At 42.4% G+C, this 26,552-nt stretch overlaps 1 protein-coding gene across 2 annotated transcripts; it reads left to right on the top strand.

The window, feature by feature from the left end:
* Window positions 1–2,105: 2,105 nt before the first annotated feature.
* MAPKAPK5 (MAPK activated protein kinase 5) lies at window positions 2,106–25,980 on the top strand. Of its 2 annotated transcripts, XM_081113632.1 has the most exons (14): window positions 2,106–2,224; window positions 7,153–7,226; window positions 7,683–7,758; window positions 8,946–9,043; window positions 10,512–10,620; window positions 12,304–12,393; window positions 13,111–13,206; window positions 14,003–14,083; window positions 16,013–16,200; window positions 18,041–18,161; window positions 20,685–20,815; window positions 21,249–21,370; window positions 22,418–22,522; window positions 24,295–25,435. In XM_081113632.1, the coding sequence occupies exons 1-14, from the start codon at window positions 2,126–2,128 to the stop codon at window positions 24,387–24,389; spliced, it is 1,485 nt and encodes a 494-aa protein (XP_080969758.1). In that variant the 5' UTR covers window positions 2,106–2,125; the 3' UTR covers window positions 24,390–25,435. The 2 variants fall into 2 exon arrangements, with proteins under 2 accessions (XP_080969758.1, XP_080969757.1); XM_081113631.1 differs by lacking the exon at window positions 2,106–2,224 and having other exon boundaries at window positions 6,681–7,226; window positions 21,249–21,364; window positions 24,295–25,980.
* Window positions 25,981–26,552: the final 572 nt, after the last annotated feature.

Raw genomic sequence — 26,552 nt, 5'->3', positions numbered from 1 at the left:
TTTTACAGAGAGGAAGGGAGAAGGAGAGGGATATCGAGTTAGAAACATCGATGAGAGTGAAACATCGATTCAGCTGCCTCTTGCACGCCCCCAACTGGGGATGTGCCCGCAACCCAGATACATGCCCTTGACTGGAATCGAACCTGGGACCCTTGAGTCTGCAGGCCGACGCTCTATCCGCTGAGCCAAACCAGCCAGGGCTCCAATCTCATCTTTTATCACTCTCTCCTTCTGTTCTGTCTCCAGCTACACTGACCTTCTTGCTGCTCCTGGAACACATTTAGCTTACTTCCACCTTAAGACTTTTGCACTTGCTGTTCCACGTGCTCAGAAATCTCCTTCTTGTAGCTCTAATGGACAGCGCCTTCCAGTTCTCCAGAGCGCTCAGCTTCACTGTTACCTCCGGAGAGACCTTCCCTGATCATCTAAGAGGAAAGAGTCCCCACATCCAGCTATTATCTAACCTCGGTATCCTGTTCACTTTCTTCTTAGCGCCTCAAACTGTGTTTTTCCCTGTTTATTTTCCGCTTTCTTTCCCTACTGTTTCCCCAGCGTCCTCAGGCCTGGCACAGCGTGGTGTTCAGGAAATCAGTGAGTGAATGAAGAGCCACCAAGAGGAAAAGCTCCTGCAAGGCCCTTTGATCGGTGGCTGGCATAAGAGAAGGCGCACAGCCTGCAGCACGTCTCAGCCGTGCGCGGCCCGGCTCTGAGCTATTACCCAAGCTGCAAACGGGGTTAAGAACCTACCCGGTTTGGTCCCAGCGGCGAATGCCCACTCGGTAAAGGAAAAGGAGCTTCCCGACAAGTAACGCTCGTAGGTACAACTACGGCAGCGACTACTCTGCACGTCCTGTTCTCTTACCGCGGGACCCGCTCGGGGCTTCAGGGTCCCCTTCCCCACCGCGAGGCGACATCCCCGAGTCCTTCCCGCACGAGGTTTCCAGCGACTTCAATCTCCGCGGCGCGGGGAGGGCAGCGGAGGCGCGAACGCTCAAGCCGCTCCTCCAGCCCCGCGGCGTCTCCCCGGCCCCGCCCCGCCCCGCCCCGCCGGGCGGCCCGGCGTCATCAGCGCGGCGCGGGCGCGGCGGAGGCCCGGGGGCCTGGCCCGCTGCGGCGCTTGGGGAGGCCCGGCGGGCGCCTGCCAGTCCCCCGCGCGGCCGGGCGGCGGCTCGGAAACCCCGGCGGACGGCGGCGAGGGGCGCGTGGAGGCGCGGGGCGCGGGGTCGGGCGCGGGCGGGGCTGCCCGGAGCTCAGGCGGGGCGCGGCGCCGGCGGGCGGGGCTGCCCGGCGCGGGTGTCCCGGCGATGTGTGGCGCTGAAGCGGCAGCGGGAGCAGCAGCGGCGGCGGTCTCGGCGTCGGCTTCGCGGCGGTGCCGGCGGCGGCGGCGGAGGCGCAGGCTCCTCCCGAGGACCTGGCGAGCCCGGGCCTAAGCGGCGGCCCCGCGAGGCCCCCGCACAGCGCTCCGGGCCGGGGCCCTCTCCGCCTCGCCCTGCCGCGGGAGCCGGCGGCCCCGGCCGGGGATGAGGCCGGGAAGCAGCCGCGCCGGGCCCAGCACAAAGGCTTGTCCCCAGGGGCTGCCGCCGCAGCTGCCGCCGCCGCCAGCCTAGAGCCGCCTGCCGCCGCCGAGCCGGCGCCGGGGTCCTCATCCCCGCCGGTCCCGGGGGGCGGCTGCTGTCCCTCTCCCCGAGGCCCAGGGGCCCGGGCGCCAAGCCCCTTGCTCCCTTCGCGGCGGTGGGACCGGGCCGCTGCGCAGCCTCCGCCGCTCCCGGCCGTCGGGGCGCCGCGGAGCATGTCGGAGAGCGACATGGAGAAAGCCATCAAGGTAAGGGGAGATGCCTCGCTCCTCCCCGCTCTGCCCCTGCGGCGTTCCTCTCGGCTCCGGCCTCAGGAAACGGAGGGAACTTGGGGTGAGAGTCCAGCCGCTCCTGGGTTTCGGTCTCCCCCGGACCCCGCGGCCTGCGTGGTGCAGCCCTGGGGCGAAGGGCTTGTGGGGGGCAGGGGGCGGGACCTGTGCTCCCCCGGAACAGAAGATGAGTGGCGTGGCGATACTTGAGGGAGTGGGGTGGAGGGGTCTCACTGCTCTACTCTCGATCTCTCCCCAAGTGCCGCCAGCAGCTGCTTCCGGATGATCCGCTTGCTGCCACAGCACTTGGAGACTTGGACTTTACCCATCCCTCCGCTTTGTTTGAAACTAGCCTCTTGGAAATCTGCAGTTCAGAAGGAGGTGGTTCGCCTTCCTACAAACCCAGTCCTTTGGCGAATAGATTGTGCTCATTTTCCAGTGTGTTCCCCTCCACGTTTCCTCTCCCCTCCTCCTAGGGAGCCCTGCGTTTACTTAGGCAGAGCCAGCGGTGTCCTGTGACTTACTGCTCTGTTAACAACAACCAAAAGCTACTACGTGTTCTAAAATGACCCGAATAAAATGACAGTTTTTCTAAAACCTGATTTACTTTTTTTAAAAAAAAACCTCTTTGAGGCATTAAGAGAACATTATCTAGCTATGATTAGGAAATTAGAGTCTTGTATAAATTGAACATGAAGCTTAACGTCTAATTGGTGTTATTTACTATTTTACAATGTTAAGTCAACTCAGCATGTTTAAGGATTTCATCTCCTTTTGAAGGACAGGAATCCATTGGCAATTAAGGGTTACTGTGTTTTCCCTTTTAGGACACAATCTCCATGACCAATAACTGATAAAGAACTTAAACTTCTAACAAATTTTTGGGTGGTAAAGCTTATAGAAATCATCAATCATTACCAAGAAACTTCACCTTTTAAAAGATACATCAAAAAATAATGTATACATTAAGGGAGATCAAATTTTTCGTAATAGAAATAAAGGTTCTAAAAGATTGCTTTGACAGATCAGTATCTCCAGAGAGATAAACACATGTTTTAAGTGTTTTAGAAAAACTTGAACTTTGCTCATTAATAAAGTGAAAACCACAAGGACTCACCCTGTAAAGAGGATGGCACTTGTCCCTGAATTATGGGGCCAGTCGGGCATATCTGCAGGCTATAGTAATAAGCTGCTAGCTGGAGAGAGAAGGCAGAGCACGACTGCTTTTCAAAGCTGTTAGCATCTAGCACCTAGGAAGGAACATGATGGGTTGAACTCAGCTGAAAAGGAATCAGGATCATAAACTATTACATATCTAGTATTACAGACTTTTGGTTCAAGGTTTCCATCATATCAACTCAAGCTCAACTTAATACAACTACATTAAAATTCAGAAGACACTAAAGGCAGATCCTACGCATGTGAAAGTAGATTTAAAATCAACATTTCAGCTAACACTAGAATTTACTCTCTATACTGTCATGTATATATAGAGATATATACACACACAAAAATAATTATAATGATTGATTTTCAGTTAAAAAATAAAGACTGCCTGGAAGTATCCATTTTTTCTTTTAGTTTAGATTTTATTGATATAGGGTCAAGAATTGTTGCCTAAAGTTACTAGTATATGAATGGGTTGTGAAATTAGGCAACATGTGGCAGATTTTTAAAATCAACTTTGTCTCATTTGTCCCCAGTACTGTCTTAGGCACTACTGGTGCAAAGCCAGCCTCCTGGGTGTCCCTGATCTCATGGAGCTTATATTCTAGATGGTGGAATTAGGTTATACACATTGTCAGGATGTTTTAAATAAGAGGTATCAAAGGATGGGAGTACTGTTTTAGGAAGGGTGGTCAGAAAAGACTCTGAGGAGATGACATTTGCATAGAGTTCTGAAGGGAAGGAAGGAGCAAAACTTCACTGTATTTGGGAAGACTATTACAGGCAGCCCTAGTTGGTTTGGCTCAGTGGATAGTCTTGGCCTGCAGACTGAAGGGTTCTGGGTTCGTTTCCCGTCAAGGGCACATACTCTGGTTACTGGCTTGATTTCCAATGGGGGGCGTGCAGGAGGCAGCCAATCAACGATTCTCATTGATGTTTCTCTCTCTCCCTCTCTGAAATCAATAAAAAATATATTAAAAAAAATATTACAGGCAGTGGGAACAGTAGGTACAAGGCACAATGTAGGTGCAGGTTCATGTGTGATCCAGGAACAGCAAGGTGGCTGGAATTCAGTGGGTCTGTATAGATCAGTGATGGCGAACCTATGACACGCGTGTCAGAGGTGACACGCGAACTCTTTTTTTGGTTGATTTTTCTTTGTTAAATGGCATTTAAATATATAAAATAAATATCAAAACTATAAGTCTTTGTTTTACTATGGTTGCAAATATCAAAAAATTTCTATATGTGACATGGCACCAGAGTTAAGTTAGGGTTTTTCAAAATGCTGACACGCCGAGCTCAAAAGGTTCACCATCACTGGTATAGATTGTTATAGATAGGTAATGGGAAGCCAGAGCATGTAGGGCCTTGTAGACCATTGGAATAACTTTGGCTTTGACCCTAAAAAGAAGGGGAAGTCTGGGAGAGTTTTGAGCAGAAGAAAGACAGAGTTCTAGTAGAGAGATATAAATGGGGAGGCAGTGTTACCTAGTGGTTACAACAATTTCTGTAGGTAGGCTCATGGGTTGAAATCTCAGTCTTTGTCCTTAAGTCAACTTCACTCTTTGTCCCTTAGTTCCTCATCCATAGAAAGGAGAAAAAAACACTCTCCAACTCATAGGGTATTTTTGAGGATTTAATGAGCAAATAATATCGAAATGTGCTTATGACAATAGCTAACATTTAGTAAGAGCTTGGTGAATATTAGCTTATAGCAATTTAAGAGAGGGTTAGAAAGAGATGCTGTTTTCTTCACGTGGTCATTATTGCCCAACGTAATTTTCTTGTTTTTTCTTTAGCCTTCACATACTTTTCTTTATATATATATTATTGATTTCAGAGAGGAAGGGAGAGGGAGAGAGAGATAGGAACATCAATGATGAGAGAGAAACATTGATCGGCTGCCTCCTGCATGCCCCCAAATGGAGATCTAGCCCGCAACCCGGGCATGTGCCCTGACCAGGAATCAAACCTTGGCCTCCTGGTTCAAAGGTCAATACTCAACCACAGCCACGCCGGCTGGGCTAGCCTTCACATTCTTGACAGGTCATTGGTGAATCTTCCTACTAATTTGGGTGTGCCTAACCAATACAAATTAGTGAAGCTAAAAGTAACTGACAGCCAGCACTGACTAGGATGTACTCCCCCAGAAGCAAACTGGCAGCACATCCACTTAAATGTTTGGTGTGTGGCACTGTGTGTATTCACGGTTTTGCCTTTTGAGGCTGCCCCTCAAGTGGTGAGAACTGAGGTCAGCTGGGAAAGCCGTTTTCCGGGGCTCTCACTGTAGCACTTAAATTTAGGCTCCTGACGACCGAACAGGCTGATGGGCTTTTTGGCAGGGATTCCCTTGAATCTATTCATCGGTTTGGGGACAGTTGCTCAAATTGTCCTCTCATCCATGATTAAAAGTTTATGGAAACTTATGATCTGGCATATGTTTTATCCTGGAGACTGTTCCATGTGCACCTGGGAAGAATGTGCATTCCCCTGTCGGATGGAGTGCGGTGCAGACGTCAGTTAGGTCAGGTTGGTTGATGGTGTTGTCTTCTCTATCCTTGCTGATTTTCAGTCTGGCTTTTCTGTCTATTAGTAAGAGTGGGGAGTACTGACATCTCCAAGTATTATTTTTGAATTTTCGATTTTTCCCTTAAATTCTGTCAATTTTTGCTTCATTTGTTTTTGGATTCTTGTTAGGTGCATGTATATATGTTTGTAATTGACATTTCTTCCTGTTGACTTGACCTTTTTATCATTATCAAAAGTGCCTCCCTTTCTCTGTTAACATCTTTTGTTTTAAAGTTTATTTTGTCTGTGGTCAGTATAGCTACCCAGCTCTCTTATGGTTACTTGTGATATATCTTTTTCCATCCTTTTACTCTTTTTTTTCTTTTTTTTAAATTGTAGTAAGATACATACAACAAAATTTACCATCTTAACCGTTTTTAACTGTATAGTTTGGTGGTATCAGATACATTCGTAGTGTGGTGTAACCATCACCACCATCAATATTCAGACTCTTTAGCTTGTAAAACTGAAGTTCTGTTTTCATTAAGCACCAACTCCCCCATTGGCTCTTTCCCGCCAGCTCCGGCGGACACTGTTTAGTAATTCATTCCAGGACTGTGAGCGTTGCTGTGAAGGCTGTTCTAAGCTTGGTTTATACACTTGCGTATTCACTAGGCAGAAGCTGTTTTCATCTCTGAACTTAGCCCGGTGTCTGGCACATCCTAACTGCACAGTGAGTGTGTTTCATGGACAAATAACCTGTTCTCAGACACTGGGAATCAAGATTCTAGTGATGAAGATGGTCTATCAGATTTTCATTGCAACAAGACAATTTTAAAGTCTCATGAGTTTTGGCCTAATTTCTCAAGGTCTGCAGTTAGTTTCCTATTCTGTATGTGGAACCCTACATGTGGAAAAATGAGTTTTATAGCTTTCTTGCCTATAGGCAACAGAAGCTCAACATAACAATGACCAAACAAGAATTCCATGAAAACTTGTATTAAACTGTAGAGAATCTCTCTGGAACTATTGAAAACTGTTGAAAAATATAAAAAGTTTAGTTATATAATGAATATGACAATATCTTTGTACTCAAATGGTGCTGTTGAAAATTATATAAATTTACTATGATATTTATTGCTATTTTATTTGAAAATTTAAGTCTTGATTTATTCAGTTATTCCAAAAATTTGGTCAGTTTGTTCCAGGATATAGGCCTCTATATCATAGGAGCATAGATAAGACTAGTTTTTCTGGAATCTCAGAAAATATTTGACCATTTAAGCAAATAAATATCTAGTAGTACAGCATTTTGAAAGGATATCTTTCCCCTACACTCCAAAGACAAAACAAGACATTGAGTGGTTCTACTCCAGTGGACCTTGTAGATGAGCTGACAGATTTTTTGTCCTCAAGTTTTTGCTTTCGCTCTTGTTGGAAAATATGCCTAATCTAGTCATTGAAACAACACGTCTAATTATAAAGCCCTACAGAACACAAAGTTTTGTTTATCAGATTCTCTCAGAAGATGAGATATTGAGTGATAAGATCTTCTGTTGTCCCACCTTTGTTTAATTGTTCAGCTTTTTAATTGGAGAATTGTTCTTGCCCCCTCTTTTTTATTTTAATAGGAAACCTCCATTTTAGAGGAATATAATATCAACTGGACTCAGAAACTGGGAGCTGGAATTAGTGGTCCAGTTAGGTAAGAGACCCATGTGCAAACTATGACAGAATTGCTCTGAAAAGGGCCATTTGAAATGCACCTTAAATTAGAAGCCTCAAGGGTGCCAGAATTTAACAAGTAGAGTTGTTTAAACAAGTTAGGCTATTTCTCATCGATTAGAACTATACTTAAGTGACCAAGTCACATGTTCTGTAACATGGAATCATTGAAGATGTTGATCCTGTGGAGCCACTGAGAGTCACCTGTAGCCAGCAGAGGCCTCACGTTGGCATCACCTGGCTTAGGAGCTGAGGCCTAGGAAGAGTGGATGAGATCCTGCTCTGCCTTTCCACCTGCTAGGCTTGGGGGCAAGTTTGTTCTGGTGCACCTGGATATAGTCTTGATTAGAAGTACAATTCTCAAAGAACAAACCTGTTAAGTTAGTTTTTACTGTAACATCGATGATTTCTGATTGAATTTTTTCTCCAAATCTAGAGTCTGTGTGAAGAATTCTACCCAAGAACGGTTTGCACTGAAAATTCTTTTTGATCGTCCAAAAGCTAGAAATGAGGTATGATCCTTTATTGCCTTGTCTTGCCTAAATATTGAAGTGCCTAATGATTCATTTTATAAGCAGGGCAGCTTCGTACATAGATGCACAAAGAATCTTTTTTTTTTTTTTTTTTTTTTTTTTTTTAAAATATACTTTATTGATTTTTTACAGAGAGGAAGGGAGAGAGATAGAGAGTTAGAAACATCGATGAGAGAGAAACATCGATCAGCTGCCTCCTGCACACCTCCCACTGGGGATATGCCCGCAACCCAGGCACATGCCCTTGACCGGAATCGAACCCGGGACCCTTCAGTCCGCAGGCCGACGCTCTATCCACTGAGCCAAACCGGTTTCGGCAGAATCTTTAAAAAAATTTAAGTTCATACCCCTTTTTTGCTATTCATCTTGTATAATAATAAAAGCATAATATGCTAATTAGACCAGATGACCTTCTAGACAACCTTCTGGATGAAGCTGGGGCTGCAAGGGAAGCCCGGGTCCCAGGTGCCTGCTGGTAGCCGGAGGGAAGCCCGGGTCCTGGGTGCCAGAGGGAAGCTGGTGCCGGAAGCCAGGGGAAGGAAGGCCTACTCTTGCATGAATTTCGTGCATCGGGCCTCTAGTGTTATTATAAAAGCAGTCCTACATCTATTAGTACAAAGGCTGTTAGTAGAGTCTTGTTTCAGTTAATGTGATTCTTATACATAGTTGAGTATTCAGGTTTACTTCCTCTTTTGCTTACTGGAAAATGTCCTAGAAGAGTGGAGAGAAAATAATACAGGGAAGGGTCTGGTGAAAAGTGTCCTGAAAGTGTGCTGCAGGAGGACTCTGAGGATGTGTTTCTAGTTTTTAAAAAGAGACATTTGTTTTGAATGATCTGGACTGGTGATGACATGTTAGTAAGAGTGCAGTGATTACAGATGTATGAATAATATCTGAAAGAAAATAAATTGTTTGCTAATTCATTTGCTAATGGATAGGACAGGAGCAAGTAATCTGTTGTTGAGGTTTCATTCATAGAAAGAGCATTAGGAGATAATCTGTGTGTGATCCCCTCTTTTTTTTTACATTATTCTAGGTGATAAGGTTTTTTACTGTCATAGGCTTAGCCTCTTGTGCCTAATGTTGTCAGTTTTTTGTGGGGGTGTTGGGAGAGAAAAATGTTGGCCTCCCCTATGTACAGAAACATTTCCTCTCTTCTCTTTAAGGTACGCCTGCACATGATGTGTGCCACACACCCGAATATAGTTCAAATTATTGAAGTGTTTGCTAACAGTGTACAGTTTCCTCATGAGTCCAGCCCCAGGTAAGACTACACAGGGTCATCATACTATGCCCACCTCTCCATATGTAGGCCAAGGTGTAGTGGGTTTTCTCTTTTGTGCCCTCTCTGTCTCTTCCCCTTTCACTCCTTCTCTTCCTCCCCCCCCCCCCCCCCCCCGTCTGCCTCCCTCCCTCCCTCTTTCTCATTCTTCCCTACATTTTGTTTTGGAAAATTTCAGACGTTTGTGAAAGCAGACAGAATTATATAATGAATCCCCAGGTACCCATCACCCAGCCTCAGCAGTGATGAGCTCATTGCCAATCTCGTTTCATCTGTACCTGACTGCTCGCCTGGCCTCTCTGATCATTGTGATTGCTTTCTCTTTTTTTAAAAAAGCAAGTAATGTGGAATTAAAACAGATTCTATTTCAAATTAGCAAAAGGAAACCAAATATTATTCTAGGCAATGTTTTAGAGATTGATATGGCAAAAAGCCCTTATTGCTTAGTCTGACATTCCTTTTAAAGGGAGAAACCAACATCATTCTTTTAGCTGCCAAATGTTTGGCAAGCCCATTGAACGGTGTTCTAAGTCTCTTCCAGGAAATTAAAAATTAAAATAAGAAAGAAAAAAGAATTAAAATAAGGTTTGTTTTCTGTTGGAGGGAATGAGCTATAAATCTGCCATCATAGCAATGGGATAGGCACCAAGGAGAGGCATCCATAAAATACTTTGAGCTTACAAAGGAGAGCTGCGAGCTGTAGGCTGGGGAGGTGAGTTGTCACAGAGCTGTTACATGGGAACTAGGACTTGAAGGGGATAGGAAGAAGTTTTCCAGGTGGAGAAAGAAGATGGGTTTGTAAAAACCAATGGGAAATGAATGATTATTTCTTACAACTGTGCTCTGTTGGTGAAAGCATTTGGATGGAAGCTGGAAGCATTTATATCAAAGGATGGTAACCAAAATTCAAAAAAAAATTTTTTATAACATGAGAACTTTTGCTTTTATTTAGTAATTGTGTAACCCTTTCCAGCTATCTTGCTGGGTATCCTCTGGGTCACATGAAAAAAACTAGTGGAGTGTGTGTGCGGCAGGGAGTAGATACGCACACAAACACAGAATGAAAAACCAAGACAGCTCAATACCCAGCCAAATGACTTGAAATTCATGTCCTACACAAAGTCATATTCTGTTTTCAACATATATTCATTCTAGCTGCCCTAAAATGTATATACAAAATATGTCACTTAAGTGTAATGTTCTCAAAAGGATCATTATTTTCAAAACTAAATCTTTCACTCCCACTTTAGCTTCTTAGAAAGTGTTAGGTCAGGGATATCCCTTATGCACAGTGTCCATTTGGTAGTGGACACTCAGAGGGGCTTGGTAGGACTAGACTTACGAAGTAAATGACACACTTTGTAGATGAGGTATCTCTTTAGATTAGCTACTTGATGTTTCAATTCTTTTTTTTTTTTTTAACTTAACAAAATCAAATGCTTTCAAACAGGGCTCGACTCTTAATTGTAATGGAGATGATGGAAGGGGGAGAGCTATTTCACAGAATCAGCCAGCACCGGCACTTTACAGAGAAGCAAGCCAGCCAAGTAACAAAGCAGGCAAGTTAACCCCGGGTACAAATCAAACCGCCAACAATGTTGGTTAACAAGCACAATTTCATTGGGGGGGAATAAAAGAAAGCTTGCAGAAAAGCTCTATTTGCTCTCTCATTGCCTGCTTTGTTATGTGACCAGAAAAGATGCTTTGACAGGAGAAATGTGACACCTTTTATGCTTTGTGGGGGGACTGTATTCTTAAGTGGTTGTCAATTGTTTGTCTATTACAAGATGTAAATAAACTCTGGAAGGAAGGTAATCTTAACTCTTGTAGATTGTAGATATCTTTAGACATGGCTTTCAAGCACTGTTATTGAACTTTGAGATAAAATGTTGCTGATACCACCTAAAAGATTGTATAGTGTAAAAATATGTTCTGACAATTGATATAAGATAATTTTTGCTTATGAGTCGCCTTTCTTCAGATTTTAGTAGTATTATAAGGTCTTTGTAATTCTGGGTTATTCCTGGTGACAGTCTTTCTATTTTGATGCCACTTTTAAAAATTAATCCTCACCAGAGGATATTTTTTCCATTGATTTTTAGAGAGAGTAGAAGGGAGGGGGTGAGACAGAGAAACATCGATGTGAGAGAGACATCGATTGGTTGCCTCCTGCACTGGCCCCGACAGAGGGCTGGGGCCGGGGATTGAGCCTGCAACTAAGGTATGTACTCTTGCCTGGAATTGAACCCATTACTCTTCAGTCCATGGGCCGACGCTCTAACTACTGAGCTAAACAAGCTAGGGCTTACTTGATATCACATTGCATTGCTAGAGAAATGATTTATGTCACAGACAATACTAGGAAACCAACTGGAAATAACATCTTGAGGAGATCAAAAGCTAAACCCTCAAAGCTAATCTTCATGTCAAGCAAGCAAGGCAAAGAAAAGCAGAAAGCCTAGCACAATTGGTTCTTAATTAAAAAATCCTTCAAAATTTTCCATGAGCATTTTTTGATGCTTCCTTTCTGGTGCGGTGGAGCTGATACTTGGAATGCTAAGACATTTCCATACTGAGAGTTGAAGAAAAGGCAGAATTTGCTCTTGCTATTTAATTTTAAAAATTATACCTTGTATTTTTCAAATACTAAGTCTAAAGGGTGAGCTCTGATAATCTTCTGTAAAACAAAACCCCTTCACATCTACCTAAACAGGCCACATTTCACCAAGTGGGATGAGCACATTGGAATATCAGGTGGAAAAACCCAGTTATCTGCTTTCCATTGTTCTTGAGGGCAGAGCTTGAAAGTTGAGCTCCCTGGAGAGTGCAGCTCCCTTCTGAGCCACGTGTCAGTGCGGCTGCCCTGCTGGGGGAGACCAGGCCTGCTGTCTGCGCAGTGTTCACGCTGCAGTGCTTGTCACATGTCAGATGAATGCAAGTAGAAACATTTCATTTCCCTCACTGTGTACAGGATTTAACCATCAGTTCATTCTGATAAAGAATCATTTTACTGTTGTATTTTTTCTTTTTGCTTAACAAAATACACGTTGCAGGTAAACTAAGTTCATTTCTATTTCTTAGTACCAAAAGTTTTACTTAATTTCTGCTTTAAAATTGAAGACCAGCCATAGTCTTAATGGACTTAATTAAGGATCATTTTTTAATATCCTGAGTTCTCTAAACTAGGGGCACTAAAGAGTTAATTTTTCTAAGATGTGGTTGCTCATTATGTCCTTTTCCAGATAGCTCTGGCTCTACAGCACTGTCACTTGTTAAACATCGCGCACAGAGACCTCAAGCCTGAGAATCTGCTCTTCAAGGATAACTCTTTGGTGAGATGCCTTGCTTTTCTGCATTTTAGTGCTGCCATTCACAGCATAGTTCCGAAGTGGGCGTGGAGGTGTGTGTGTATGTGTTTGGCGTGCTCTGAACCCATAGTGAAAAGGCTTTAGGCAGCTTATTTTTCCCACTTATTTCCTTGTTGGAAGCTCAGAGAAATACCCCTCTCATGGATAATTTTGGATGATCCTTATATGTATTTGTAGGACTTAAGATTTTGGATATTATTTGGGGGGACTTCAGGATGGGGCCAGAATCTATGTGCTGTTTTATATTACCTTAAAACTTAACAGTTGTATTTGCTGTTAACCCTGATAAGGTGTGTTTTTCTCTCCAACCCTACCCTCGGACACCTACACCATGTCCCATCAAATAAGTCACTCTGGCTATCATAAAATGGATGTTGGTGAGAAGTTATGGGCCAATCTGTAGAGCCAGGGAGCTTTTGAGTAAGATTTTGATTTTAGTGCTGACTTTATAAGTTATAAAACAAGGCTAACTGTGAGTCGGTAGAAGTTGCTTACTTCTGTGTTACTAAGAACAATTCCTCAATATGAATCATTGTCTCCAGACCTAAGGATATACTACTCACATACTCAGGTCTCAGTCAGAAACTTGTGAGTGCTCAAGGTAACATGCCGTGCACCTGGATTTCCCTCTAATGTTTCCTGAGAACTCTGGAGCAATAACTTCCATTTATTTTATTACAGGATGCCCCAGTGAAGTTGTGTGATTTTGGATTTGCCAAAATTGACCAAGGTGACTTGATGACACCCCAGTTCACCCCTTATTATGTAGCACCTCAGGTAAGCATGTTCTGTTTCTGCCACTGGCTGTGCCACCAAGCTGCCTGTGCACTCACATTCCTCCTCTACAGCACTAGTAGGCGTGCATTACAAATGCACAGGGAGTGCTCAGTTTCAGAAACCTAAAAGCTGCTTAATTTGATTTAGGCATTTTATTCTTTTGGAATCTACTTTATTGAGATATGATTTATATATAGTTCTTCTACTTGAAGTGTTGTTTGATGAGTTTTGACAAATGGATACTCCTGCAAGATCAGCATCACAATCAAGTTATAAAACGTTTCCATCACTTCAGAAGCTGTCCCGTGTGCCTTTCCAGTCAGATTGCTCCTAACTTAACTCCTAGCCCCAGGCAACCACTGACATGCTTTCTGTTATTATTATTAGTTTTGTCTGTTGTAGAATTTCATAAAAATAGAATTTATGTATCTTTTGTGTTTTACTTTTACTCAGCATATTTTTGAAATTCATCCATGTTGCATGTATCAGCATGCTTTTACACAGGCATGAGGGATGTCCCCAGGAAAAAGTCATCTCAGATGCCTCGATGGGCAGGAAGAATAGATAAATCTCCTCCAGGGACCTGATCTTAATGTTCTTGACCTGGGCAAGCACTGATAGATTGCTGGTGATAAGAGGGTGGTGGGGTGGGGGTGTTGGAAGTATTGTGTTTATGTGGAGTTTTTTTGATTGCTGATTGCCAGTGTGGACACTTTTTAGCCTTCCAGGAGTCTCTCAAGTTGCGTGGCATTGTGTGATTTTCAGTAAACTGTTCCTTTGGTCTGACTCTTGACAGGTACTAGAGGCACAGAGAAGGCATCAAAAGGAGAAATTTGGCATCATACCTACCTCACCAACACCCTACACTTACAACAAGGTAGAGGAAGAGATATTTATCTTCACCCCTGGGGTAGCCTCTTTTCAGTGAGCTATCTGTGCCCCTCTGGGAATGTGGCTCATTCCATTCTTATGCCTTAATCTTCCTGTGCAAAAGGCTGGAAGCAGCCACACAAGCAGAAGAGTACTTGGAATTCAAGTTTTGTCTGATGAAATATAAAGTAAGGTTCTTATCGATTTAGGTTTTGCAGCAGGAGCCAAGGGCTATGGTCATCTGGAGGTTATTTATTTGGCTAGCTGTATAATCTAGTGACCATATTTAAAATATAGGGTTGTCTTTAAATTTACTTGCTAAAAATCTCAGCGTGAATGCAATGAATTTCCTGCATGATGTAATTTCCCAATATTTTTTTCTTCTCTTCCTTTTCCATTTTGTAAATCTAATGGTGCTCATGAATTAGTATGGCATTCATCAAAATTACACTGCAGATGAGTAACATGTTGAAAAAAAACTTCATATTACTTTTTTAAAAAAATACATTTTATTGATTTTTTACAGAGAGGAAGGGAGAGGAATAGAGAGTTAGAAACATCGATGAGAGAGAAACATTGATCAGCTGCCTCCTGCACACTCCCTACTGGGGATGTGCCCGCAACTAAGGTACATGCCCTTGACCGGAATCGAACCTGGGACCTTTCAGTCCGCAGGCCGACGCTCTATCCACTGAGCCAAACCGGTCAGGGCTCATATTACTTTTGAATGTGTATATATGTTGGTCTAAGTAAAAACTTGATATTGGGCAACTAAATGAACACTGAATGCTACATTGACAAGTCATTTTTAATAAAAATATGTAATAAGATATTAAATTTTTGAAAATTAAATAAATATATCAACCTTAATTAAAGAGAGAGAGAGAAGCAGGCTTGGCCCATGTGGCTCAGTTGGTTGGAGCGTCATCCCATGCACTGAAGGGTTGCAGGTTCAAACCCTGGTAGGGACACATGTGGAAGGCAGAGCTGATGGATGTTTCTGTCTCCCTCTCCCTTCCTCTCTCTGTAAAGTCAATAAAAACATGTCCTTGGGTGAGGAGTAAAAAAAAGGGGGCAGGGGAGGAGCAGGCACAATGAGTCCTTTGTGGCCAAAGAAATGCTTTTATTTATTTTATTTTTTAAAAATTTTAGGGAGGGAGGGAGGGCAAGAGAGAAAAGGGAAAAAAGAAAAGAGGAGGGGAGGGGAGGGGAGGGAGGAGAGGGAAGGAGAGGGGAGGAGAAGGGAGGAGAGGAGAGGAAGATGGATAGGAGATACATTGATCAGTTGCTTCCTGTATATGGCTTGACTGGGCATCGGACTTGCAACCTAGATATGTGCCCTGATCGGGAATCGAACCAGTGACCTTCCAGTGCACAGGACCAACTGAACCATACTGGCCAGGGCCAAAGGAATGAATGCTTTTATTTTTTTATGTATTTATTTATTTATAAAATATGCTTTTATTGATTTCAGAGATAGGAAGGGGGAGAGAGAGAGGGGGAGATAGAATCATCAATAATGAGAGATGCTGATGTGTGTCTATGTAGTGTAGGTGGCACATAAAAAATATGGAGTGAAGCCCTAGCCGGTTTGGCTCAATGGATAGAATGTCGGCCTGAGGACTGAAGGGTCCCAGGTTTGATTCTGGTCAAGGGCACATGCCCAGGTTGTGGGCTGGATTCTCAGTGGGGGGCATGCAGGAGGTAGCCGATCAGTGATTCTTTCTCATCATTGCTGTTTCTATCTCTTCCTCTCCCTTCCTCTCTGAAATCAATTAAAAAATATTTTTTTAAAAATGGAGTGAAAAGTTAGACTTCCTGAAACTTTTCCAGTCTGTTAAGTGATTCTTGGATAGCTCATCCTGTGGCCAGCCATGGAGGCTTTATGTTGGAGCTGTGCCTCTGCTAAGAGTGACCATTTTCTCTTTGCTTTCAGAGCTGTGATTTATGGTCCTTAGGAGTGATTATCTACGTGATGCTGTGTGGATACCCTCCTTTTTACTCCAAACATCACAGCCGGACTATCCCAAAGGACATGCGGAGAAAGATCATGACAGGCAGTTTTGAGTTCCCAGAGGAAGAGTGGAGCCAGATCTCAGAGATGGCCAAAGATGTTGTGAGGAAGTGAGTTCCTGGGCCACTGGGCGGGGAGACCAAGGAAGCCTTAAGGTGCTGGAACACAGGGAATGTTAGGTAGAGAAAAGTCATTTGTTTCTTAGGCATGTTCGTTCCTATTTAGCATCACAGAAATCTTACCCCTGGAGCCTGAGATGAGGGTTCTCAGTGTCCACACCTCCGTGGAAGTGGAGCTTTGCTCCCTCCTGTTGCATTCCTAGAATTTATCCCTGGGTTGTGAACCCAGGTCCTTCAGTAGCCAGTGTCTCTGTGAGCATTAATTCAGGGTCTTAGTGATAAATCTCTACTCCCTGACCCCTGTGTGCCCCCTTGTCTGTAAGCCAATCATTTGGGATGGACGTTAGGAATGAACTGGGATATTAAGATGATAACAATGCTTTTGGCTTTTCATTTCTTGGCGGCTGTGGGAGTATGTGATTGAAGGTGTGGGGCCTGGGCCCCACCCTCCAGCCTTCTCACTGCTAGTTGGTTGCTCTGACATATATGAAGATGGGAAGAGTTAGAAGAATTAGGGCTAATAAGTAGATGAGGGACAGTTGACATTCAGAACCCTTTGGTACCTGGAGGGTAGGTAAGAAGTCAGACCTCAAGTTGAGGTATATGTGGGAGGCTCAGCTGCCTGGGTCTTGGGCACTGCTCTAGTATTCCTATTGCTTGGTTTCACTCAGCAATTTTTCCTTTTTTGGTTTCAGTTGCTTCATTTGTAATGTGATAAAGATAAGCATTAAAGGGGCAATATCTGGGAACTGTCTCCTGACAGTACAGTCCTTTCTCTATGGAAATTACTCCCTTTCATAAGTGAGCTTGTTCTGATGATTAGGGGTCTATTTTCTAAAGAGAGGCTAGTTTCTAAAACATATAAGCAAAAGTTTTTTAGGAAGGTGGAGGCAGTATTTAAATCACCACCTGTCTTCCCATGCTATCTTTTTGGCTACTTAACCAAAATATCAATATCCTTTAAGTGGTTCTTTATCAGTTCTGTAGACTATCACTAGAGCAGTATGAATCCTTTCTTTAGAATCTGAAGCTGTTTGTTCAGAATGATCCAGAATAAAAGAGCAAATAGGCATGTTGCCCTGACTCTGACATTTGGAACGGGAGGATATGTAGTTGGAAGGAGGTGCTGTAAATAGCCCAAGGAGCATGCTGGGATGAGCTAGGAATTGCATCAGCATGAATACATACTAGTAAGATGTAAAGAAGTCGGATCAGAGCAATACACTAGGCTTAGAAGGAAATGCCATCCCCTTCTCAGAGTTTCTAGGTATTAGTATTAGTATAAAGCTATAGTATTTAGCTTTAGAATGTTTCTGGAATAAAAGGCTCATGTCCTGCCATATGGTAACATCGACATTTTACCACAAGTAGCAACCTGGGTTTTCAGAACCACCTGACCCTTCAACTAATTTTATAGCCACTATTAGCCAAAAGAGCACTCTCAGTCCATTTTGGGAATTAGAGCTCACTACCCTAAAAACATCAATATGGAGATTCAGGGTCTCAGGAACTGTGAGCGATATGTAGGATTATTTTATTAATCCTACATATGGGATTAATTACTGGGCTGAAGTATATCTGGGTTAAGTTTTTTCCTACCACTTTTACCTCACTTTGTTTGTACAGATGGAAAGGACCGCCTAGGGACACAGAGCCCTCACAGCTAGTGGTTAGGGACTAGAACCCCACCCCTGCTCTGCAGATGGAAAGCCTAGGCTTGTAGGAGTTGGAAGAAAGTCAGAAACTAGAGCTGGTTAGTGTGAGACCCCAGAACTTCCTGGTTGTCTGGAAGCAACTGAACATGGCAGCCCTGTTGGCCTTTTCTCTACAGGCTCTTGAAGGTCAAACCAGAGGAAAGACTCACCATTGAGGGAGTGTTGGACCACCCCTGGCTAAACTCGACTGAGGCCCTGGATAATGTTCTACCCTCTGCTCAAGTGATGATGGATAAGGTGTGTTTTTGTTTTTGTTTTAATTCTTTATTGTTTAACGTATTACGTAAGTCTCCGTTTTTCCCCATTGACCTCTCCCCAGCCGCCCCCACCCCCCATGCATAAGGGTTTGAATGATCTTATTTTGTTGGCAGATAAGGTTGAGTTGAGAAGGAATGCTGGGAACTCAACTTAGTGAGGGGCTAACAGCAACACAATGTAGAACATGCAGTCTTTTCCAGAGAAGTGTCTCTGGTTTCCTGAAAATGAGGGTTGGAAATAAAGAGCTTCCCATAAAAGACCCAGATCAAGGCCTGGTAACTATACACTAAGGGAGCACAACACTCAAAGGAATATCCTCCCTATGATCGTCAGTGGGAAAAACAACCTAACTTCATTAATGGGAAGTCAGTGAGATGCATGTGACAGGACCAGGCTTTGAAAGTAGACAGGTCTTACATTTAAAAAAAAAAAAAATGTTATTGATAGCAGAGAGGAAGGAAGAGGGAGGGAGGGAGAGAGAGAGAAACACCAATGATGAGAAAGAATCATCGATCAGTTGCCTCCTGTGTGCCCCCTACTGGGGATCAAACCTGCAACCTGGGCATGTGCCCTGACCTGGAATTGAATACTGACTTCCTGGGTCATGGATTGATGGCCAGGCTAGTCTTATCTTACTAGGATGTAGCTGAGAGTCCATTGTAGAAATTTGAGAAGATGTTTGCATAGGGAAGGTGTTTAGGAATGGTTAACCAGACTTGCAGACTTGCCAACTTAAGACTTCTGTGGTAATTTAGAATCTGAGGGGCGGCTCTGAGAGCAGAGAAGTAGAGATGAATGAATTGGCTCAATACTTTTGAAGACAATTTTCTACAATTTTTGGTGACTGACTAGATATAAGGGAACAGTTGGGTAGCACATCAGGTAGTGCCATCAACAAATAGAGGAAAACCAAGAATGAGGCTAGTTTGAGTGAAGGGAAATCTTTTAGGTTTCAGATATTGTTTCAAGTGGTAGATGGACACTCAAATGAGATTTGTGGTCCGGAAACAGAGTGTGGCTGAGAGGCAAAGGCAGTGGCAAACAGGCCAACCTGGCCAGGGAGAATGCTACCCTCTTAAAAGGGATGAAGTTAAAGTGTGACAAAGAATGAGTGAACAGGAAAAGAGAATGCTAAGACCTCCCTTAGTTTATGGGAGAGAAAGGAGAGCTGGAAGGAACAGAATTCTCTGCCATCTCAGATTTGTGTACGGGTTACCTTACTGGTTAGTAAATATGCCCAGTAGTGCAAAAATGGTTTGGTTAGTCTAAATCCAAAGGGATTATTTGTATCCTCTGTTTGTCAGTACATGAGTTTTCAATGTAGCTTTCTTCAAAATCTTGGACATGAAGAAATAATTCCTTCTGTAGTTATTTTAAAATTAGTGCATAATGAAGCCCAGTATGGATTTGGAGAATCTTGTTAATGAGAAAAAGTGGCTCTTAGGCCTATAAGATGGAACTTCAACGTTGACAGTGTATTCCTGTTGTTAAAGAATGATGTGATCGTGATGTGGGTAGGTCAGCTTTGGAAAAATGGCCACATATGCAGATGTTGAATAGTGTCCATCTAAGCCCTGGCTAGGAGATGGAGCCTGAACTTGTGCCCTTGAATTATTCCCATCTTTCTGGTTGGGCCATCACTCATGAATAGATAGATATGAGTGTCCAGAGGGGGGTAGCCAGGGCAACTGTTTATAGTTCCTGTAAACTCTTCCTGATCTAAAAGCACGCTTAACAAGGAACTGCTTTTTGTTTTTTTTGGAACTGCTTTTTTAAATGGTCAGAATTTATTGTTGAAATTCAAACAGAGCAGAGATATATAAAATAAAAAGCAAAAGTTCCCTTTTATTTCCTTGCCTTAATCTCACCCCTCAGAAGTGAGCTAATCTATGGTGTGATGTATCCTTCCTGATGTTTTTCTGGGGAGACCCTCACACACTCAAGAATTTGTCCTTTTCAAAAAAATACAAAAAATGGGATCATCTAGTTCTTACAAAGCTTTCTGCTGAGTATTTGTCTTCCCTCATTGGTTTGCCCGTAGTGAGACCAAGCATTGGTCATAAAGACACAGATTTCAAGAGTTCTACACTTTGTGACAGTTATTTCTCATTATAAATTGACTGGTGTATAGACCAGTGCTTGAGTGTTTACCACACTCAGTGTGAAACAGTTGGGGTTCTGAGCCATCAGGGCCTCTCTACACTTTGGAGGCAAGCTGGGAGGCTTCTTGGGCAGTAGCTTGCCAGCCTTTTCTCTGATGTACACGTTTGCCTCTCTTTATACTTGCCCTTGCCAATGACTGTGAGCATGAGCCTTGTTAATATTTCTTCTGGGCCCTACTGGCCCATGGGGAAGAATCTCTGCTTTATCAAAATTTATATACGGCCAGCATAATAGTGAAATTGCCTTCTTAGTTCCTTGAGCTCCTTCCCATGCTCTTAGATAGGTTTTCTAGGTACTCAGAAATGAATATGAAAAATTGACGACAGTGTTTGTATTCAGGCGGTGGTTGCAGGAATCCAGCAGGCTCATGCGGAACAGTTGGCCAACATGCGAATCCAGGATCCGAAAGTCAGCCTCAAACCCTTGCACTCTGTGAACAACCCCATTCTGAGGAAGAGGAAATTACTTGGGTAACTGAGCTTATTTCATTTATTCTCGTTCATGGTTGGGTGGCCCATTTTCTGCCTTTTTAAAAATATATATATTCCTATTGATTTCAGAGAGGAAGGGAGAGGGAGAGAGAGAGAGAAACATCAATGATGAGAGAGAATCATTGATAGCCGCCTCCTGCATGCCCCCCACTGGAGATTGAGCCCACATCCCGGGCATGTGCCCTGACCAGGAATCAAACTGTGACCTCCTGGTTCATAGGTTGATGCTCAACCAGTGAGCTGCTTCTTAAGAGGGTGGGAAGAATAAGCTGTTTAAATAGCATCAAAAGTTGGAGATGCTCTATTGTTAATTTTCTGAAAAATCTGTTGCTTTATGTTTAGAGTTAACATCTGTTGAGTGTTAGGTTTTTGGGTCTTACCTTGTTATTATCTCTCCCCCAAACTTTTAAAGCACCAGGCCAAAGGATGGTGTGTATATCCACGATCGTGAGAATGGAACCGAGGATTCAAATGTTGCCTTGGAAAAGCTCCGTGATGTGATTGCTCAATGTATTCTCCCCCAGGCTGGTAAAGGTCACACCATTTACAAATGCTGTGTGTGTGTGTGTGTGTGTGTGTGTGTGTGTGTGTGTACATGTGCATGCATGCACATGACAAAAGGAGTGGTTTAATTTGAGGTTATCTGTTTCATCTTTGTGTATAAGAAAGTAAGTACATTATATAAATCAGTCTTTACCCATTCAAAAGAGTGGATGATGGGTTAGGGTAAATTCTACCCTTCCTTTGTGTTTTTTTTTTACATTTGTAATTTAGGTTTAATTGCCAGTGCCAGGTGCAGCATATAATTTTATATTTTTTCGGTTTATTAATGAGGGCATGTGATGGAGAATGGAGACTGTGGATAGGGTCAAGTTCAGTGTTGAAAAGGTCAGGAGACGTCATTTCCAGAGCCGTTAGAGTTCAAGGCTTTATTAACTTGTGAATATAAAGAGAATATGCCCCCAGGTCAGAAGTGGACTCTGCTGCTACTCATGTGATGGGCAGAGTGTGACTTACATGTGGATTCTTTTGAGTGAGAGTTTGCTTTCAATATGTTCTTTCCCCACTCAGTGGGGTGTAATGGGTTTTTCTCAGCAGATGAAAGAGATCCTTCAAGTAGTAGGCCAGAAAACTGTTGGGTTGACCTGTCTTCCTACTTCTTGCATTTTCAGGGAACTCATATTTAGTGTACCTCCAATAGCCTTCCAGAGTAAGAAATGAGCTTAGGAGAAAGAAGGTAGCCTGCTCAGCTTTGTTCTTCCTCTATCTCTTGGTCCATTAGGTTAACCAGAGACCTAAGCTGTTTTTGCTCAGCAGTAGTCTGACACTGCCTATTCCCATCCCCCAGTGCAAAGACTCTGGGGCCATCAGAGGATTTGTGTGAGGCTGTCCCAGTAGACGAGTTCAAAGACCAGAAGTGGTTTATATATCATGTAGACATTAGCAGGAACAGCAGTGGCTGGTGAAGTTTGTACCTTTAGTCATCACTTTTCAACACGTTGAACATCATGTCCTTCCATCTCTGACACTAAAATCCCATAATGCTGCAGGGAAATGCAACTTCTTCATCTTTATCAATAGGCGAGAATGAAGATGAAAAGCTGAATGAAGTAATGCAAGAGGCTTGGAAGTATAACCGGGAATGCAAACTCCTGAGAGACACTCTGCAAAGCTTCAGCTGGAATGGTAGGAGTCTTAATTACTTCTTTCCCCAGGAATACAATGAAGTGATTGTTTAGAAAGGGTAGGAATCTCTGCAGGCCTACCTGGAGCTATTTTTTTATTGTTGTTAATTCTCACCGGAAGATATTTTTCCATTGATTTTTAGAGAGTTTGGGAGAGAAGGGGAGAGACAGAAACATCGATGTAAGAGAGACACATAGATTGGTTACCTCCCTCACACTCGAGCCTGCAGCCAAGATACATGCCCTTGACTGGAATCAAACCTGGGACCCTTCAATTTGGGGGCCAACACTCTATCCATTGAGCCAAACCAGCTAGAGCCTGACTTGGTTCTTGGACAAGAGAAATCCAGTGATAGCCTGGAAGAAATTAGCTTCCCTGGCATGTTTTTTTAAAAAAGATTTTGAAATATCAATACAGAAAAGTGATCACATTTGAAGTGTGTACTGTTGATGAATTTTTACAAAGTGAACATTCCCTATAACTAGTTCCTAGAACATGTAGTGGACATGGACTCTCTTCTAGTTACTACCTCCCACCTCCAAGGGTTATCACAATCCTGATTGCTAGTACTATTGATTTATATTTTATATAAATGGAATCACACATGTCTGTGTTCTTTTGTGTCTGGCTTCTTTTAGTTAACATTATATTTGTGAGATTCAGCCTTGTGTGTAGCAGCAGATCATTCTCATTCTCTCTCTCTCTCTCTCTCTCTCTCTCTCTCTCTCTCTCTCTATATATATATATATATATATATATATATATTCTCAATATATATTTCTCTCTCTCTACACACACACACACACACACACACACACGGATGGGCAAAAGTAGGTTTACAGTTGTTAGTATGCAAAAGTTTATTCTTTTATTATTTATTGATTGTATTATGTATTTGCATTATTATTTCTTATTCTTTTTTTGTATCCTTACTTCTGATAGTGGTGGCTGGTAATTTAACCTACTTTTGCCAACCCTTTGTGTGTGTGTGTACATAGGTAGTCTACTGTTGGACATTTTGAGTTATTTCCAAGTTTTGGTAATTAAGAAAAGGGCTGCTATGAATGCTCTTGTGTGTTATCTTTTGAAGAATGTTTTGCTGAACTAATTTCTCTTACCTCTTATATATCTAGCATTGGATTGCTGGTTCATGGAGGTATTCATCTGTTTGGCTTTAGTGGGTACTGCTAAGAGTTTTCCAAAGTGGTTATTCTGGTTGATACTTCCACTAGTAGTGTTTGAAGGTTAACTTACCCTGCTTCCACATCAACTCTCGTCTATCTTTCTATTTATTTTAGTCATTCTGGATAGATTATAGTGGTATTACAATGTCATTTTACTTTGCCTTTCCCTAATGAACGTTAGCACTTTAAAGATGTTTAGTGGCCATTTAGATTTCCTCTTTTGTGAAGTACCTATTCTTCCGCTAGTTTTTCTGTTGAGTTATATCTTTCTTATAGATGTATGAGTTCTTTGTATATTCTTGATACGAGTCCTTTGTCAAACATACATATTACAAAGACCTTTCTCTTCATACTTTCCTTGTTTGCTGTTGTACTGAACATTGGATTTTTACTGCCAGGTTAATGGAACTGCTTAATTGCTACTTGCAAAATGGGGGGTCTGAACTGCTTTTGATCAGTGTTGGGGACGGTTCCTCCATTATGAAGGTGAATTGGACACTGGTAAGGTGTACCTTACTGGGTTCCTGTCAAGAACCTATCTCCTCCCAAACAGTTTGGAGATTGATCTTTTTCTTTCTTGGCTTTCAGGTCGTGGATTCACAGATAAAGTAGATCGACTAAAACTGGCAGAAATTGTGAAGCAAGTGATAGAGGAACAAACCACATCCCATGAATCCCAATAATGACAGCTTCAGACTTTGTTTTTTTATAATCTGAAAAACTATTCTTTAATGTATAAAGTAATTTTTATGTAAATTAATAAATCATTTCATTTTCACATTGCTTAAAGATGCTGTATAGATTTAGATAATGGTATTTACTAATAGTATAGTTCATTTGTTTGTTTTTAAGAAAAGCTTAGCTCCTAGTAATATACATTATTTTAGGACTCCTTAGTCATGTTTGTAAAATGACAGATATTATATCAAGCAAGATTGTTTTATTTGTAATAAAGTATATAAAAACCACTTGTCAGCGGTAGACAAAGGACCAACTATACTGATCTTTCTGCTTAGTAAACAGTTGAATCAAATACTGTGGAATTTGGTTTTAATTGCCCTGTGTATTTACTCTCTGCACTATTGGTAGATTAGCCCTGATGCCAAGAAATGTTTGTGGATCCATGTTGCAGACTGTCTGCTGAAATTCACAAGATGTTGGCTCCCATGATGGGAGAGGCAGGGAGCCGAGCCTTCATTTTGTTGTCCCTAATTCCTAAGAGAAAAGTGGTAACACTTTTGTTTTTATTGGCCATATTTGTTAAAAGGAATTGGTGTGATTCTTAAATCTAATGGATTATCTTTTGAGTTTATTCTTTTTATGTTTAATCAAAATTTCAGTTTCCTTTCCCCTGAGACCCTACTTTTCCTTTCTCCTTCCTGGCAGCCCTCACCAGCTCCATTGCTTCCTATGTCCTTTCCCTGTTCTTCTGGCCCACTTAGGGGGTGGTTTTTCTGAGAAAGTAACATTTTATGAAAAGTGGACTTTTGGATTAGCATCTAATAGGGTCCAGGTTTTTTTTCCTCTGAAAGCTGCCCTTTTTTTCTGTAATGTTTCTGCCTAGGTTTCATGTCGGCATCCTCTGGGCTGCACTTATTTTGTTCTGCCACCTTCATTATCGGGAAGCATGCTTCTGGCCAAGTTCAGCTGTTTGAACGGAAATCAAGGCTGGATGCTTTTCTGTTTGTTTTTTTGTTGTACAAATGGACTTCCATAACAAATCATGTTTAAAAAAATTTTTTTTAGAAGTTAGGCTGTGTTCCTAAGAAGAGCTAGCTAATAGACAAACTCCAATTCGCAGAGCAGAGGGAAAGGATCGGTAGGCTCAGATATTTAGTTTTATTCTGTCACATTCTCTTCAATCAAAATCTACCCCACAGAGCTAACTCATTTTGCTGAGAATGTCATCTGGGTGACATTTGGTTAGTATGGCCTATATATGTATGTAACTGTGCAAATATATTATAATAATACAAAGTATCTTTTAAGAATTACCTTTTTACATTGGTTCCCTTTTATTTTGGAGAATTTGTAGTTCAGGTATTTTTTTAGGTAAGACTCACTAATATTAGGTGAATGGATACCCTGTAAGGAATATTCAATACTTTTAAACATGGCAAAATTTAAGAATTAGGCAGCAGGGAAATGTTTTATTTGCTGACCATAAAACTTAGCTAAAAGTTGAATTAAGGGTTGAATTATATTCTATTTTTCAGTGAAATGCAATCTTACAAATCACTTCTTGTAATCAGGAAAAACTGCACTTGTTTCTCGAACAACTGACTACCTGTTGTTTTTCTTATCTTAGGGCACAGGTTCAGTATTCACTAGGGATACTTTGCTACTCTTCTTTTTCTTCAGAGTAACTTTCTAGCATGCCCAGTCTACCATGAACTTCTCCAATTTGTTGTTTATGTGTCTTCTAATGGCTCAGGATGATTTTTTTCCCCTTCAGGGTGTGGTGAATTTTGGGCATGAGTGGTAGCTGGGTATCCCAGTGGCACCTTTGGGCTCAAGTGGTTTTGCAGGGTATCCCAAATGATGCATTCTGTTTACTTTGAGCAGCAGTTGCCCATGTATCAGTTGTTTCAGGGTGAATTAATCTGGCCCCCAAATGTGCACTGTCTCCAGACATGTCCAGATGAGCCCCAAGCTGGAAGTCTGTGAATACCCTGCGGACGCTGTCATAACTCAACAGTGGGTCCTACCCTGGACAGAGCTCCACTGTTTGGTGTTCAGAGTTTTCTCTGTGGAGAGAGTTTGTAGGCCAGTAGCAAGTACTGCCGTAACATACCAGTCACATTCACTGATAAAGCAAAATTTGTAACTGAAAGTGAGACAAAAAT

Source organism: Myotis nattereri (assembly GCF_964212035.1).
Source record: "Myotis nattereri genome assembly, chromosome: 19".
In the NCBI taxonomy this organism is placed as follows: Eukaryota; Metazoa; Chordata; class Mammalia; order Chiroptera; family Vespertilionidae; genus Myotis; species Myotis nattereri.
The sequence above is the reverse complement of the archived record's forward strand: the minus strand, read 5'-3'. Positions and strand labels throughout refer to the sequence as shown.

Coding starts and splice junctions, on each gene's coding strand:
- MAPKAPK5 (XM_081113632.1), top strand. CDS start 2,126: ATGATCCGCTTGCTGCCACAGCACTTGGAGACTTGGACTTTACCCATC. Junction 9,044..10,511: donor CCTCATGAGTCCAGCCCCAG/GTAAGACTACAC, acceptor GCTTTCAAACAG/GGCTCGACTCTTAATTGTAA. Junction 20,816..21,248: donor AGGAAGAGGAAATTACTTGG/GTAACTGAGCTT, acceptor AAACTTTTAAAG/CACCAGGCCAAAGGATGGTG.